Genomic DNA, 15,682 nt, shown 5'->3' with positions numbered 1-15,682 from the left:
TCTCCTCAAGTTCCCCGCACTTGAGAAAGAGACAGGAAAGGACAGACAGGAGTTAATTTTGCTCAGAATGTAGACTACATGAAGAGGAGCAAAATGGGATAATACAAGAAGGAGAGTGTTCTTGAGGGGGAAGGAAGATACATATGCCAAGAACTCTGCTGCAAGGGAAATGGTGAGAAGTACAAAGGCGAGGTCAAGGCCAAGTGTTATAAGAAACCTGATGGAAAGAATGCTTAGTTACAGGGAAACAGCAGGGGTATGGGTATGGGGGAGGCTCAGTGGAGGAGTTAGCCCTTGAGTTGGGTTTTGAAGGAAAGGGGAAACTTCCACAGATGGAGAAGAAAAATGCCAGAGTCAACTCCAAGCAGGAGGGAATGTTGACACCCCTTGCCTTCCCCTCCCCCAGAAAGAGAACGGCAAGACAAGTTCGGGGGGGTGCAGTGTTGGGGTGGCCTGAAACCAATGCAGTTTGACTGAAATATAGACAATGTGAAAGCTGGAATGAATGAGACTAAGGTTGGAAAGGCAGCTTGGAGCCACATTTTAGAGGGTCTTAACCACCAGGATCAGGAATTTATGCTTTATTGAATAACTAATGGTAAGCCATTGGAGATTTTTGAGTAGGGCACAAAATACGAAGATTATATGGAGAGCTATGTGAAGTTTGTCGTAGAGAAGGAAGACAAGAAACCACTACCGTAGTCTGAGCATGAAGAGAAGTAGGGTCCTGGTAGTAGGAACATAGAGGAGCCAGAGGCAAGGTATATTGAGGGGGCAGAACTGACTGAATAAGGCAACTGATACAGGCTGGTGGGAGGTGAGGGAGAGAGAAGAGTCCAAGATGCCTTGGAGGTTAGGAGCCCTGCCAAGCTGGGAAGATGGTGGTACCATCAAAGAAATAGAGAAATTTGGGGGAAGGATAGATTTTTGGAAAGGGAGTTTTTCTGGATGTGCTGAGCTGGAGGTGTTGGTGAGACACCCAGATAGAGAAAGCGGGAAGTTGTAATGAGATTGAAACTCTGGGGAGATGCTGGGGTTAACAATCACTATTTGGGAATGATTCACATAGAAGCGATTCCTGAAGGCACAAAGCAGATGAAACTTGTTCAGTGAAGTCATTTGCTCCCTCCTCTCCAGCTCCATAACCACCTAGTCCAGGCCCTCAGTAATTCAGACTACTCAACAGCCTCCCAACAGCTTCTGTTTATGGTCTGTCTTGTACTCTGCTGCCAGATTAGATTCCTCTTCCTGAAATATCACTTTCATTCCCAAATCAGGAACCCACAAGCTCCCTATGTTACCTATCACATAAAGTCCAGATGGGATTCGGAGGACAGCATCACTTTTCATCTAATTCCATCTTCATATAGCCCCTTCTAACACAAGCTCTCCTTTCTAGCTAGGTCAGTCTCCTCAGCACCCCCTCGCAACATTTCCTGTCATGGTGAGCTTCCTGTCAAAAGAATATCCTTTGCTTTCTTCAGTGGCAAGGCAAATTCTAAATATCTCCTGAATAATTAATAAATGAATTCTCCAGAGTGCCAGGTCCAGTATTTTGCACACAACTGATGATGCTGTCTGAGATAGATTGTGTTTATATCTGTGGTTCTCCATCCCAGTTTCAATACATGTCAGGGTCTCTCAAATGATCTTAAGAGTTGTCACCAAATTTCTCAAAATTCTCTAGTGTTTTTAATTCACTTAAACAAATAAATGACACACAACAAAGTGAAAACCACACCTCTGTGTCACCTGGGAGACAAGGATCCAGTACACCAACAGGGTGGGCCCACACACCCTAGGAAGGCCTCTCTAAGTTGAGAGGCTAAGTCAGCTGTCAAAGGTTCAGAAAAGTTTAGCCCCAGGCTGCCTGATGAGCAAGGATTGTTTCAGCTACAGCAACTCAAAGACCTTCTGCTCAGGTGTAGAGGGCTGCACTCTGCATCTGCGGAGGAAGTGCCCACAGCAGCAAAACCACCGACCCTTGGAGTACTGCATTAACTGTGATTTGTTACTGTTAGAGAGGGACCACTATCAGACAACAGGGGATCAATTCCAAAGGGTGTGGGAATCGCTGACTCACACATGTAAATCAGTCTGACAGTTTGCACTCACCAATCACCTGCCCAATAATTTTACTAATAAGGGAATTACAATAGATTAATGGACTGATGACTTAATTCAGCAACTCTTCCCCACGAATGGTGAAACTGCCAGTTTGTTTCTTTTAGCTAGACGGCAATGACCACTATTTGACAATCTTTCATTGGAATTGCTCAAACTGGATGAGTAATCACTGAGACCAAGACAGGAAAGCACATGAGGATAACCCTTCCTCATCATCCTGCCCACCCTACACCCCCCCATTGTGTCCAACAGACTGATATGACAGAAGTCATTCAAGGATTTGTTAGAGGCGCTGCTGCCAGTCATACTTATCAACACACAGAGACATGCAAACATATACATACATGTGTCGTATATCATAGCATAGACCCACCATATACAAAAACCAGTGGGCCCTGAGTAGTAGTCCTAAGCTATAGTCTATGGGTTTTGGTTACATAAGCCAAGTGGAAATAACAGAATTTTAAAGAGGGCAGAAGGGGAAGTAATGATTTAGACATCAAAGAACAGACAGCAGAAGAGGAAGATCAACACCAGGTAAAATAGTAAATGGGTCAATAAACATTGAGGATGTAGCTGGAATCCGCAGAATAACCATTAACACCGAAGCTATGGCTAGTTATGTGACATGTTTATCTCATGCAAATGGCAATTTGAATAAAGCCAAGTGAGAAATTCTCTGATGATACTAAGTCTTCACTCACCTTCACAGTTTCCTTTATCTTCTCCACAATCTGACTCTGGAGGGACGGCTCACAGAGAACGTAGTCGGGAGCAATGCAGGTCTGACCACAGTTCATATACTTTCCCCAGGTGATACGTCTGAATAAAACAAGAGGCAAGATGAGATAACTATATTAAAATCACCCTCTATTGGTTTCTTGTTGTTATTCGAAGAATTCATTTATAAATTTCCAGAAGGAAGAAGAAATAAAATAGTTCTGAACAAATAATCTCTCCCTTACAACCAGACTCTGTGCCTTATCACAGAGTTTAGACAACTCTCAATTATCCCTGTTAATGGAAACAGCTGCCAATGATCTCCACATCATTTCAATTTGGCTTTAGATAATGTCTATGTGAAAGATGGTGGAATAAGGCAGGCACTCGACTGAGCTCTCCCAAATTACCTTCCAAACAACTTTAAAATGACGACTCAAAACAAATTCTGAAGTGGCAGAACCAACAAAAGGATGGGGTCAAACAATGTTCTAGTCCAAGACAACTTAAGAAGGTTGACAGGAAAGACCTGTCTCACTGAGGTGAGAATGCAGCACAGTCAAGTGCAGGCCTCACTAGGTGCCAGCAGCAAGTCCTGTCCCAGCAAATAAGCACAGGCCTTGGGACCAAATGAGTCAGCAGTAGACCCCTGGAGCTCTCAGCCCACAGATGATAAGGGGGCTGGACAAGTGGTCAGAAGGAGATTACAAAGAATACTTTGCTGGCACTGGGTGCAGGAGATCTGGGTCATAAACCTGGGTTGCAGACTTAGGGTGAGGAGAAAGACTAGCACACTAGAGCATGCAGTCAGAAGGAAGTGGGAATCCTAGTCACAGCTCCAGGGCAGAAATGAGTACTTGTGGTTGCTCACAGACCAGAGCACAGACCAAGAGAGCAGTGACCACACTTCTCCTTATAGCACACCACTTCGGAAGAACTAAAAACGTATAGGTCCCCAGAATTAACTCTGAAAACAGAGCATGAAAAACCTGAAGCTTGGGAGACTATCCCCTCTACCCCAAGAGTAGAACTTTAACATGTAGTTAAGTCAAGAAATAGGCTAGAAAAATGAGAAAGGAAAAAAAAAAAAGAACCTAACCACAGAAAGTTACCATGGTGACAGGGCAAATCAAAGCATAAACTCAGAAGAGGACAACAATGTTAAAACACCTACCTGCAAAGCCACAAAGAAAAATGTCAATTGGTCTCAGGAACAAAAAAGAATTCTTGGAAAAGCTCAAAAAGAATTTTAAAAATAAAATAAGAAAGGTATAAGAAAAATTGGGAAAGGAAAAGAGAGTGATGTAAGAGAATCATGCCAAGAATGCAGAGCTGGTTCAATATTAGGGAAACTATCAGAATAATGGACCATATCAATAACAAAACCAACAGAAATCATATAATTAGCTCAACAGATGTAGAAAAGGCTTTTCACAAAATACAACACCTGTTCCTATTAAAAAACACTAGAGAGCATAGGAATAAATGAAGTTTTCCTTAAAATAATAAGTTTTATCTATCTAAAATCATCAGTAAGCACTATCTGTAATGAGGTTAAGCTAGAAGCTTTCCCAATAAGATCAGGGCCGAAGCAAGGATGTCCATTATTATCACCACTATTATTTAATATTGCACTAGAAATGTTAGCTATAGCAATTAGACAAGAAAAAGAAATTGAAGGAATTAGCATAGGCAATGAAGAAACAAAACTATCACTCTTTGCAGATGATATGATGGTATAGAGAATCCTAGAGAATCAATTAAAAATCTAGTTGAAATAATTAATAACTTTAGCAATGCCATAGGATATAAAACAAGTCCATATAAATCCTAAGCATTTCTATATATTGCCAACAAAATCTAGCAGCAAGCGATAGAGAAATTTCATTTAAAATAACTGTAGGCAACATAAAAGACTTGGGGCGTCTACCTGCCAAGACAAACCCAGAAACTATATGAACACAATTACAAACACTTTTCACATAAATAAAGTCAGATCTAAACAACCAGAGAAATATCAATTACTCACAGGTAGGCTAAGCCAATATAATAAAATTGATAATTCTACCAAAATTAATTTATGTAGTGCCAAACTAATCAAACTACCAAAAAACTATTTTATAGAGCTAGAAGAAATAATAACAAAATTCATTTAGAAGAACAAAAGGTCAAGAATATCAAATGAATTAATGGGAAAAAATATGAAAGAAGGTGGCTTAGCAGTATCAGATCACAAACTGTATGACAAAGTAGTAATCATCAAAACTATCTGGTTCTGACTAAGAATTACAGTGGTGGGTCAGTGGAATACATTAGGTATAGGATACATAGTTATAAATAACTATAGTAATCTAGTGTTTGATAAACCCAAAGATCCAAGCTTTTGGGATAAGAACTCACTATTTGACAAAAACTGCTGGGAAAATAGGAAAGCAGTTTGCCAGAAACCAGGCATAGACCAACATGTCACACCATATACCAAGATAAGGTCAAAATGGGTATGTGATTTAGACATAAAGTGTGATATAATGGACAAATTAGGAAACCATGGGATAGTTTACCTATCAGATTTATGGATATGGAAGAATTCATGATCAAACAAGAGAGCATTATGAAATATAAATGGATAATTTTGATTAGATTAAATTTTAAAAGGTTTTGCACAAATAAAAACAATGCAGCCAAGATTAGAAAGAAATCAGAGAGCTGGGAAAACATTTTTTTACAGCCTGTATCTCTGAGAAAGGCCTCATTTCTTAAATATAGAGAGAACTGGGTCAAATTTACAAGACTGTAAGTCACCATTCCCCAACTGATAAATGGTCAAAGGAGATAAGCAGGCAGTTTCAGAAGAAGTCAAAACTATCAAATACTCATATGAAAAAATGCTCTAAACCACTATTGATTAGAGAAATAAAAATTAAAACACCTCTGAGATACTACCTCACACCTATCAGATTGGCTAGTATGACAGAAGAGAAAATGAAAAATGTTGGAGGGGATGTGGGAAAACTGGGACCCTAATGCACTGCTGGAAGAGCTGCAAACTGATTCAACCATTATGGAGAACAATTTGGAACTATGCCCAAAGGGATATAAGACTATGCATACCCTTTGACCCAGCAATACCACTGCTAGGTCTCTATCCCAAAGAGATCCAAAAATAAGGGGAAAAGATTTACATGAACAAAAATATTTATAGCAGCACTTTTTGTGGAAACTGAAGGGAAGTCCATCAATTGGGGAATGGCTGAATGAGTTATGGTGTATGATTATGATGGAATACTATTGTAAAAAATGATGAGCATGATGGCTTCAGAAAAACCTGGACTCACATGAACCGATACAAAATAAAGTGAGCAGAGCCAGAACATTGTACATAGCAACAGCAGTCTTATATGATAATCAACTGTGAATAACTTAGCTATTCTCAACAATAAGATGATTCAAGACAATTCCAAAGGACTCATGTGAAAAAATGCTATGCATATCAATAGAAAGAACTGATGGCATCTGAATGCAGGTCGAAGCACACTATTTTTCACTTTATTTTTTTTCAGGGTTTTTTTGGAGGGGGGAGTGTCTGTGTTTTCTTTCATAACCTGACTAATGGGGAAATACGTTTTGCACGATTGCACATATATAACCTACATCAAATTGTTTACCATGTTGGGGGGAAAAGGGAAACAAGGAGAGAATTTGGAAATCAAAATTTTTAAAAATGAATGTTAAAAATTGTTTATACATGAAATTGGGAAAAATATATTTAAAATTTTTTGAAAATAATGTGTCTGCTGCATCCAGGGGACCCCCAAATGACAAGGAGCTTATGTTTTCAAATCCTTTTTTTGAACTTGGCCTAAATTTTCCTTTTGAAACAAAGAGATGGGGCAGCTAGGTGGCACAGTAGATAGGACACTGGCTCTGGAGTAAGGAGGACCTGAGTTTAAATCAGGTCTCAGACACTTGACACTTACTAGCTGTGTAACCCTGGGCAAATCACTTAACCCTGACTGCCTCACTCTAAAAAAAAGGAAAAAATGAAACAGAGATGATTAGGTTCCCACATCAAAAGGACCAGCCTCACATTAGGGCTAGCCCACATCAAACACAATTCTATTTGAGCAGCCATCCTGGCCACCTGGCAAAAGGCAAGACAGAAGATGTAGGGCTAGCCCACATCAAACACAATTCTATTTGAGCAGCCATCCTGGCCACCTGGCAAAAGGCAAGACAGAAGATTGTTGATGGCTCAGGGAATGTGCCTCACACACTACAGAATTAGTGACTGCTGGTCTTTGGTGTACTGGCAAATGCTTCTCACATGACCATGACCTTAGGGGTTTGCTGGGCAGTGTCAGTGGGATTTCAGTGACTTGGAGCTATGTCTAAGGGGGACCCCCCCCCCCCGCCACCATCACCTCAAGCCAGCTATTCATATGGGCAGGTATTTTTTAAGTAAGCTGTTCATAACATGTAAGTTTTCTACATTTTCATTTGAACATAGACCCTGATATTCCAAAACTTTGTACTTCAAATAGTGAAGCTAAGCTGTAGAGGCACAAATTAGAAGGTACTGGGTGTTTCATTCCTCTCCTCTGCTTCCTATTTTCCTTCCTGATCCAATTCAGTAATGGAGGTGGTCTACATCAGAGAAGTCAAACTCAAAACTCCAGGCTGAACCAGATTAAAATGTAATTGGGAAACATTTAACAAAAGAACTAAAATTACACTACAATGGAGATAACGTTAATTTGTGGTTCTCTATGTCAATATGTGTTCCTATTTGAATCTGACACCACTGGGCTACATAATACAGTACTATCCTGAACCAAAGCTGGCTTCTTTTTCTTATACTAGTCTGTGTTTTTCCTTAACATGCTAAGTAAAACAGTGTCTAAAATAACATTAGCTTTTTTAGCAGCCAAGTCATCTTCGCAGCATATAAAGGAAGAGTCAATTGACATAATAATCATGATGTCAACAGAGATGAGTAGGCAGAGAAGGTGATAAAGTGAAAAGTCAATGAAAGCAAACAAAGTATCTTGCATCCCAAAGAGAGCTGAGATGGGACAGAAAATGCACCAAATAGATAACTCCTAGGCAGACAAGAGCGTTAAATACCTTGCTGTGTAAAAGTCAGCCAGGGTGCTCAGAATACAGCAGCTGTGTCAGATGCCTTGCAAAAAGGGCAGCAAAACAATCTTTCATAAGAAGAGTCACAGAGTGCCAAATCCTAAAGGTCCACCAAGGCTTTTACCTTCTCCATGGTACCAGGGTACTTTTTAAGGAAGGACAGTTATTTTCTGGATATCAATATCAAGAAGGTTAGGACTAAACCTCCTCTCCAGTCCCAGCCCTGTCCCCAGGCATCTCTAGCTTCCCTTAACTAAGAGGGATGATCAAATCTCTAATAGAATAGTCTATAGTCTTATAGTCCTCCTGTGGACACAGTCCGCAGGCCCTCTTGAAAAGGTAAATAGATGTAACATCAGGCCTCCAAGACACACTGTGTCTGGGACTAGCCATCGCTGCTAAGGTCAACAGGAAATCCCACACTGTAACTGCAAAACTGCAAAGAAGGCAAACATGGAGAGGTAAGGCAACTTTGATCAACTAACAGTGGTTCCCATTTGAGGGGTTCTTGACAATGGTCCAAGAAGTGCAATTTAAAAATTCTTTAATGGTTCTTTAAGCAATACATAAATGTAAAGAATTTTAGGAGTGGCATATTAAATTACCCTGGGAGTTCACCACTTTTTGTTGTTGAAAGGGGTTTAAGGAACAAAAAACACTGGGAACCACAGAACTACAAGTCACTATTAGAACTACACTGCTGAAGCTGAAAGGATGATATATTTATTTCCATTTAAAATTAATCATTTAACTTTTTCAGGAAATATACTTTGTTGAGATTTGGTAGGGTGGTATTAGTTGAGAAATGTCTGTTGTCTAAAAACAAGATCTATTAATAAAGAGAGAAAGAATAAGAGAGAATGGGGATGGGGAGATGGAGAAGAAGAGGTAGGGAAGCAGCATAGTAAATGGATAAAGAAGTGACCATGGAATCTAGAAGACCTGGGTTCAAGTTCTACCTATCTATGTCACCATGGGCAAACCATTCAACATCTTGGTATCCCAGGCAACTTTCTAAGGCTTCTATGTTACAGATGAATTGCCAGTCTACATCAATGTTTTCATTGAAAGTGTACTTTCATTAGTTTATAATGAAATCTCAAGTCTAGACTCCAAACTACATTCCCCCTACCCCTAAAAAAGGAAAACAAAAAGAACCCCAAATCCACAAAGTTAAACAGTTTGTCCAGGTGGGAATTTGGAATCAAGTTATAGCACCAAGATAAAGGCTCAAGTAACTAGCTACTGGGAAGCCAATACCATTCCTTTTCATATGAATTCTCCTAATAAAAATTCAGGTTTTTGGCTATGGAAGGTAGAGCATTCTCTGCGATCTGTAGTTGCTTAGGGTACTGAAAAGTTAAGAGACTTTCTCAGGGTCTCAGGGTCATACAGCCAATGGGTATGGGAGGCAAGATTTAAATCCAAGTCTTCCTGGCTTAGAAGCCAGCTCTCTACCCACCATACCAGAGGTCTCAAACAGCCCGTGTGGACCCCAACACTGCTGAGTCTGATTGTAATGGCATTTTCTAAATTAATCTGTGGCCTCCAAGGAACCTTATGTACAGCTTAGTGGTCCCCATTTCTTTTTGAGGCTGACACCACTGCTCTTCACCAACCTGCCTCTTGCTAGCAAGTGCTATTTTTAATTGAACAATCAGAATCAGAGAGAAGGTTTAGAGAGTCCAGATAACCATAAGAAAGTTCACAAAGTGACTCACAGGCTGCCTACATGGGGCCTAATGTGCCCACTGGATATCCTACCCAGTCTGAGGATAGTCCAAACCAATGGTTCACTATGAGCCAGGTAATTCATATTTGGATACGTAAATCATACACAGATGTTCACATGCTTCTAGTTCTGTCAGTAGGGGAGAATCTAATGGTTTCCTTTGTTAAAAACCTTGGAGATGAACTTCTCTATTCACTCTTTTCATGCAAACTTGCTGTCCTGTTGAGCCTTGGCCTGGAAATCTAGCTTCTACTTCTCCCTTGGTCTTCCCTTCACTCCCTACAAAGTACAGCATGCTGTAGTTTTCCTGTGACAGGTGGGCAAAGCATGACATGAAGCCAAACAAAAATAGCTTTTTTAGCCAACAAGGCAGCAAGATTACACCGAAATGATGTGAACCTGTTCTCTCCAAGGCTCTTTCAAGTGCAGCAAGGCCAGTGTCCCAGAGCGATGCCCTCTCTGGGCCCCACAGATGAGGCTGCTATCCTGGGGGTGTGGTCTGTTTCTATTTAATCCGATCTTCCACAGAAACTGACCTGTGCAGTCATGCACCTCTGGAAGTCTTTGGAGAGACAAAAGTGAATCAAAGGGATGCTTTTTGTGGTGAGGAGGAAGCAAAAACACAATTTCAGATTAGACAGTCAAACCACGCCCCAAATACCTACTTTAGTCGTTGGCACAATTACTAGCCTGGAAAAAGGGACACAGGAAAACAAAAGAATCTACACTCTAAGTAAGCATCTTGTAAGAGGATTTTCATCCTTACATAATCAGTAAGGGGCCCATTTCTACCTTTATGAAATGCCCTCAGGAAATAGGTTAAAGCAGGAAAATTTTCCAAAGAAAAATCCAGAACAATAGTGGAAGACAATAATTCAAATACTACACAGTAAAGGCCCACTTTTTTTCTTATTCAAAGTACCTGACTCTATTCTAGACCAAACAGAGAAGAGAGTGACTATTTAAATGGAAAGTTAAGAGGAAAGAGGGTGCACCGGAGAAGAACATTTATTCAATTAGGAATTGTGGCTTCTGAATATTCACTTAAAAGACATAAGGACATGCACAATAACTCAGGCATGGCTGAATTGTGGTTTATCAGCATAATGGAATATTATTGTATGCCACAAGAAATGACAAATATGAAGAAGATACAGAAATTTGTAAAGACTTATAATGGAATGATGCACACTGTCTACGACTATAGAAAGATAACAAGTGTGACAAAACCCACTAAAGTACATAAGAGAAAAAGAAATCAGAAGAGGACATAGAATTTGACAGGACATTGTTATTATTTTGTTCACTGTCACAGGAAATATGATGTGACTTACAAGTGGGACTCCTGAAACTGATTAGATCAGGCTAAATGTTCCACCAGCCAATCCGTTCAACTGCTGACCAAGCCTCATAGTAAGACTCAAGATGGAACTGTCCGATGTTCTTTCTCTGCCTCCACCTCAAACCATCAGCATCAAGGATTAATCACTTAATTCCTTTGGACATCAGACCAGATGCAAATTCTCAATATCCCAGAATAGTAGGAGCTAACGTACAATTATCAAGCAGGAATCCCAGGAGGTCTTTAGGATCTTAAGGAAAGGTAACTCTGAACAGATATGTGATAAGAATATTTTTTGTCAGCAGGTGGGTCGGGGTGTGTGTCAGGGGTGGGGGTGGGGAATAGAGAGGAAGAGAGTTTAAACAATCATCAATAATTTTTATTAATCATGACAGATATTACAGTAGGATGGGATATGGTTCAATAAAAAGGAATATGGAGGAGGTGACGAGGGGAAGTACTCTTCTGGACCTAAGCTGACTAGGATCAGTCAGGAGACATTAATAAGTGAAAAAGTGGCAGCTATGGGGGGTGGGGTGGTTTGGCTATGTGAAAGGGCAATATTCCCAACCATTTAAGACTGGTGATAGAAGAGAGGAAATCCAGGCATAGTCTGACACCTACCCTAAATCTGGAGAGAACAAATGTCAAGGGGTTCAGAGAAAAAAGGCATAAGACCTCATAGCCTAAAATTCTAGGCAAAGTTGGTTTCAAAAGAGATGAGAAGTCTCATGAATGCCATGTTGAAAATGTAAATAGAAACAATTCCAATGAAAAAGAAAGGGAGTGCTGTCTAGAGACCAAGGCAGATCCACAGGGAACTCATCAACCAGTTTACATTTTTTAAAGAGATGGGCAGAGATGAAGAGAAGGCAGATAATGAGAATAAATCCAAAAGTGTGATAGCCCCTCGAGTAGAGCTCAAATGAGCCAAGGTGGTGAAGGCTTAGGTTCCCAAAGTGGGCCATGCCACCCACTGGGAGGCACTGGAATGATCCAGGGGAGCAGTAGTAGCCCTGGATACAATTGGGGGGCGCTGAACAAAAATAGGGTTAACCTAACCTAACTCCAGGGGCCACTGAGTAATTTGTTTTTCTCCAAAAAGGCTGGCAGGCCAAATAAATTTGGGAACCTCTGGAGGAAGACAAAAAGGAATTAACAGGTTAAAAGGGAGCTGAAACCCCAAATGAGTAAGAAGCTACAGTCAGGTCTAAGCTACATCTCACAGCAAATCACTGGTAAGTGTTGCTGGCTGAGTCACTGTCAGTTAACTCAGAAAGATTTGGGAAACCAGAGGTGCCAAATGGCTTGAAAAAGGCAAATGTTTCAATTTTCTATAAATCTGTCTAAAGCAGAGTTTGGGGACTACAGGTCAATGAACTTGGCATCAACTCTTGGCAAAATCATCATACATGTTAGTAAACTGATAGTTTGTGAACATCTAAAAAGCAAAGCAATCACCAAAAGCTGACTTGGTTTTATCAAGAACAGGTCACGTCAGACTAGTCAAAAAAACATTTAAGTGCTTATTGTGTACCAGGCACTGTGCCGAGAACAGGGAATACAAGTACTAGGAAACAGAAAAACAGTCCCTGTCCTCAAGGAGATTAGATTTTAATGAGGGGGAGAGGGAGAAGGATATAAAACTTACAAGGAAACTGAGATGCAACAGGGATGAGGGATAAAAAGGTATGCATCCAGGACAATGCTGGCAAAGAGAATCAGGCCAGGGACAGAATGGTTGGCTATGACTTCCTCAAAATGGAGGTTCCAGAAGAAACCCACCAATGGGAAGATGGGGAGCTACAGGATAGAAGGGATCTCCCAGCATAAGGTAGCTGAGTTATGGTGGTGAAGTCCAAAGAGTCAGGAGGGGGACAGTCAGTCTATAAAACCTGATTTCTATTTTTTGACAGTCATTGGACAGGCAGATCTGAGTAACACTGTAGACTAAAACCAAATTCCAGAAAAGCATCCGATAAAGTCCTCTTGTGCTCCTTATGGAAGACAGAGACATGGGTGAGATAGTAGTAGAGTTAGGTGGATTCAGATCTCCTGGAATGACTGGAGGCAGAGTCAATGGATTAATGTCAACTTGGTAAGAAGTCTCCAGGAGTGCCTCAGGGACCTGTCCTTGCCTATGTTCTATTTAACATTTTGATTAATGACTTTAAGCAGATAGCATGCTTATCAAACTTGCAGATCATTTAAAGCTAGGAAGGAGAATAAATACTAGTGGAAAAAGACAGCATCCAAAAGGGGGGACAAACTAGAATGATGGGCTAATTTATTAATAGATACTACTATACTAAGGTTCAAAAATCAACTTCACAAAAACAATATGGGAGATAGTCTATCAACAAGCATTTATTATGCACCTACTATGTGTCAGGTACTATGCTAAGCTCTGAGGATACAAAGAAAGACAAAAGACAATCCATGCCCTCTACTCCTGAAAAAGATCTGGTGGGAGGAGAAGTGGGGCCAGCAGACTGCCTATTCAATATGAAATGCAGAAGAACATAGTGGGTCACACAGTTAATGTGATCTGAGACTATACAGGGTGTCCCAAAAGTGTTAGTGTTGTTTTAGGTGATTAATGATTAACTGATTAAATTAGCTCATCATTCTAGCTTGTCCAAACCTCTTTGTACGTGGACTTTTCCCACCAGCATGTTTGCTCTCCTTCCTCACTTTGTGTGGTATCCAAATTTGACAAACCTACCATCCGTTTTAAGTTATTAAGGCTTAAAATGGCACTGAGACTTGAGTATAAGGTATAATGAGAGGCATAACACCCAAAACACAGGAGGAAACATCCCTGTTGTACTCTGCCAGGATCAGACCACATCTCTATCAAGTATTGTGTTCAGTTCTAGGTACCACATTTTAGAACCTGGGCAAGGGCATGCATTAAAAAAAAAACTAGGAAAAAAAATCCCCAATTAAATACCAAATTGGAAATAGTGAAGGTCAAAGGAGAGATTAATAAAAATGAAGCTTAAAAAAAATTAAATTAATAAATAAAACTAGAAGCTGATTTTAGAGGAAAAAAACAATAAAAGAGATAAACTACTGGTTAATTTGATTTTTAAAAAGAAAACCAAATTACCAATATCAAAAATGAAAAAAGGTGAATGCCACCAACGAAGATGAAATTAAAGCAATTATTAGAAGTTATTTTGCCCAATTATATGCCAATAAATGTGACAATCTAATTGAAATGATTATCTACAAAAATATAAAATGCCCAGATTAACAGAAGAGGAAATAGAACACTTAAATAACCCTAGCTTAGTAAAAAGAAACTGAACAAGTCATACATCAGCTTCCTAAGAAAGAATCCCAAAGACCAAATGGATTCACAAGGGAACTCTACTAAACAGTTAAAGAACAATTAATTCCAATACTATATAAACTATTTGGAAAAAAGGTAAAGAAGAAGTCCTACCAAATTCCTCTTTATGATACAAATAGGGTGCTGATACCTAGGCCAGGAAGAGTAAAAACAGAGAAAGAAAATTACAGTATAGACCCATTTCCCTAATGAATATTGAAGCAAAAATTTTAATTAGAATACTTGCAAGGAGATAGCACTGTATCACAAGGACCATACACTGTGACCACATGAGATTTTTGCCAGGAATGCAGGGCTGGTTGAATATTAGGAAAACTATCAGCATAACTAGCCATATCAATACAAAACTAACAAAAATCATATGATTATCTCAGCAAATGCAGAAAAAGCACTTGACAAAATACAACACTCATCCCCAATAAAAACACTAGTAAGTGTAGGAATAAATGTAGCTTTCCTTAAAATAAGTAGTATCTATCTAAAATCATCAGCAAGCATTATCTGTAATGGGGATAAGCTAGAAGCTTTCCCAATAAGATCAGTGCTGAAGCAAGGATTATCACCACTATTATTCAAGATTGTACTAGAAATGCTAGCTATAGAAATCAGACAACAAAAAGAAATTAAAGGAATTAGCATAGGCAAATCACTACTACTCTTTGCAGATGATATGATGGTATACTTAGAAAAACCTAAAGAATTAACTAAAAAAACCAGCTGAAACAATAACTTTAGCAAAGTTGTAGGATATAAAATACCTACCCATAAAAGTCATCAGCATTTCTATATATTACCAACAAAATCCAGCAGTAAGACAGAAAGAAAAATTCCATTTAAAATAACTACAGACAAGATAAAATACTTTCAGTTCTACACGCCAAGACAAACCCAGGAACTATATGAACACAATTACAAAACACTTTTCACACAAATAAAGTCAGATCTAAACAACTGGGGAAATTTCAATTGCTCATGAGTATGCTAAGTCAACAAAATAAAAAATGAAAATAATACCTGAATTAATTTACTTATTTAGTGTCATACCAAACAAAATACCAAAAAAATTATTTTGTAGAGCTAGAAGAAATAACAAAATTCATCTGGAAAAACAAAAGGTCAAGTATATTAAGGCAATCAATGAACAACAGGGTAGCTTAGGAGTATCAGATCATAAACTATATTACAAACTGGTAATCATCAAAATAATCTAGTACCAAGAAATAGGAGTGCTGTGTCAGTGAATAGATTAGGTACACAACATCCAGTC

General features: G+C 39.4%; 1 protein-coding gene across 3 annotated transcripts in view; it reads right to left on the bottom strand.

The window, feature by feature from the left end:
- Positions 1 to 15,682, bottom strand: part of ALDH3A2 (aldehyde dehydrogenase 3 family member A2) — a 54,952-nt gene that overhangs the window by 25,814 nt on the left and 13,456 nt on the right. For all 3 annotated transcript variants that reach the window (XR_005010860.1, XM_036766611.1, XM_036766612.1), the window contains exon 6: positions 2,832 to 2,949. Coding sequence is in view for 2 of the 3 variants with exons in the window: in XM_036766611.1 (XP_036622506.1) it covers positions 2,832 to 2,949 (118 nt within the window). In the remaining variant the exon portion in view is untranslated. The remainder of the gene's footprint in view (positions 1 to 2,831; positions 2,950 to 15,682) is intronic.

The sequence above is a fragment of the Trichosurus vulpecula genome, chromosome 7, assembly GCF_011100635.1.
Source record: "Trichosurus vulpecula isolate mTriVul1 chromosome 7, mTriVul1.pri, whole genome shotgun sequence".
Taxonomy (NCBI): Eukaryota; Metazoa; Chordata; class Mammalia; order Diprotodontia; family Phalangeridae; genus Trichosurus; species Trichosurus vulpecula.
The sequence above is the reverse complement of the archived record's forward strand: the minus strand, read 5'-3'. Positions and strand labels throughout refer to the sequence as shown.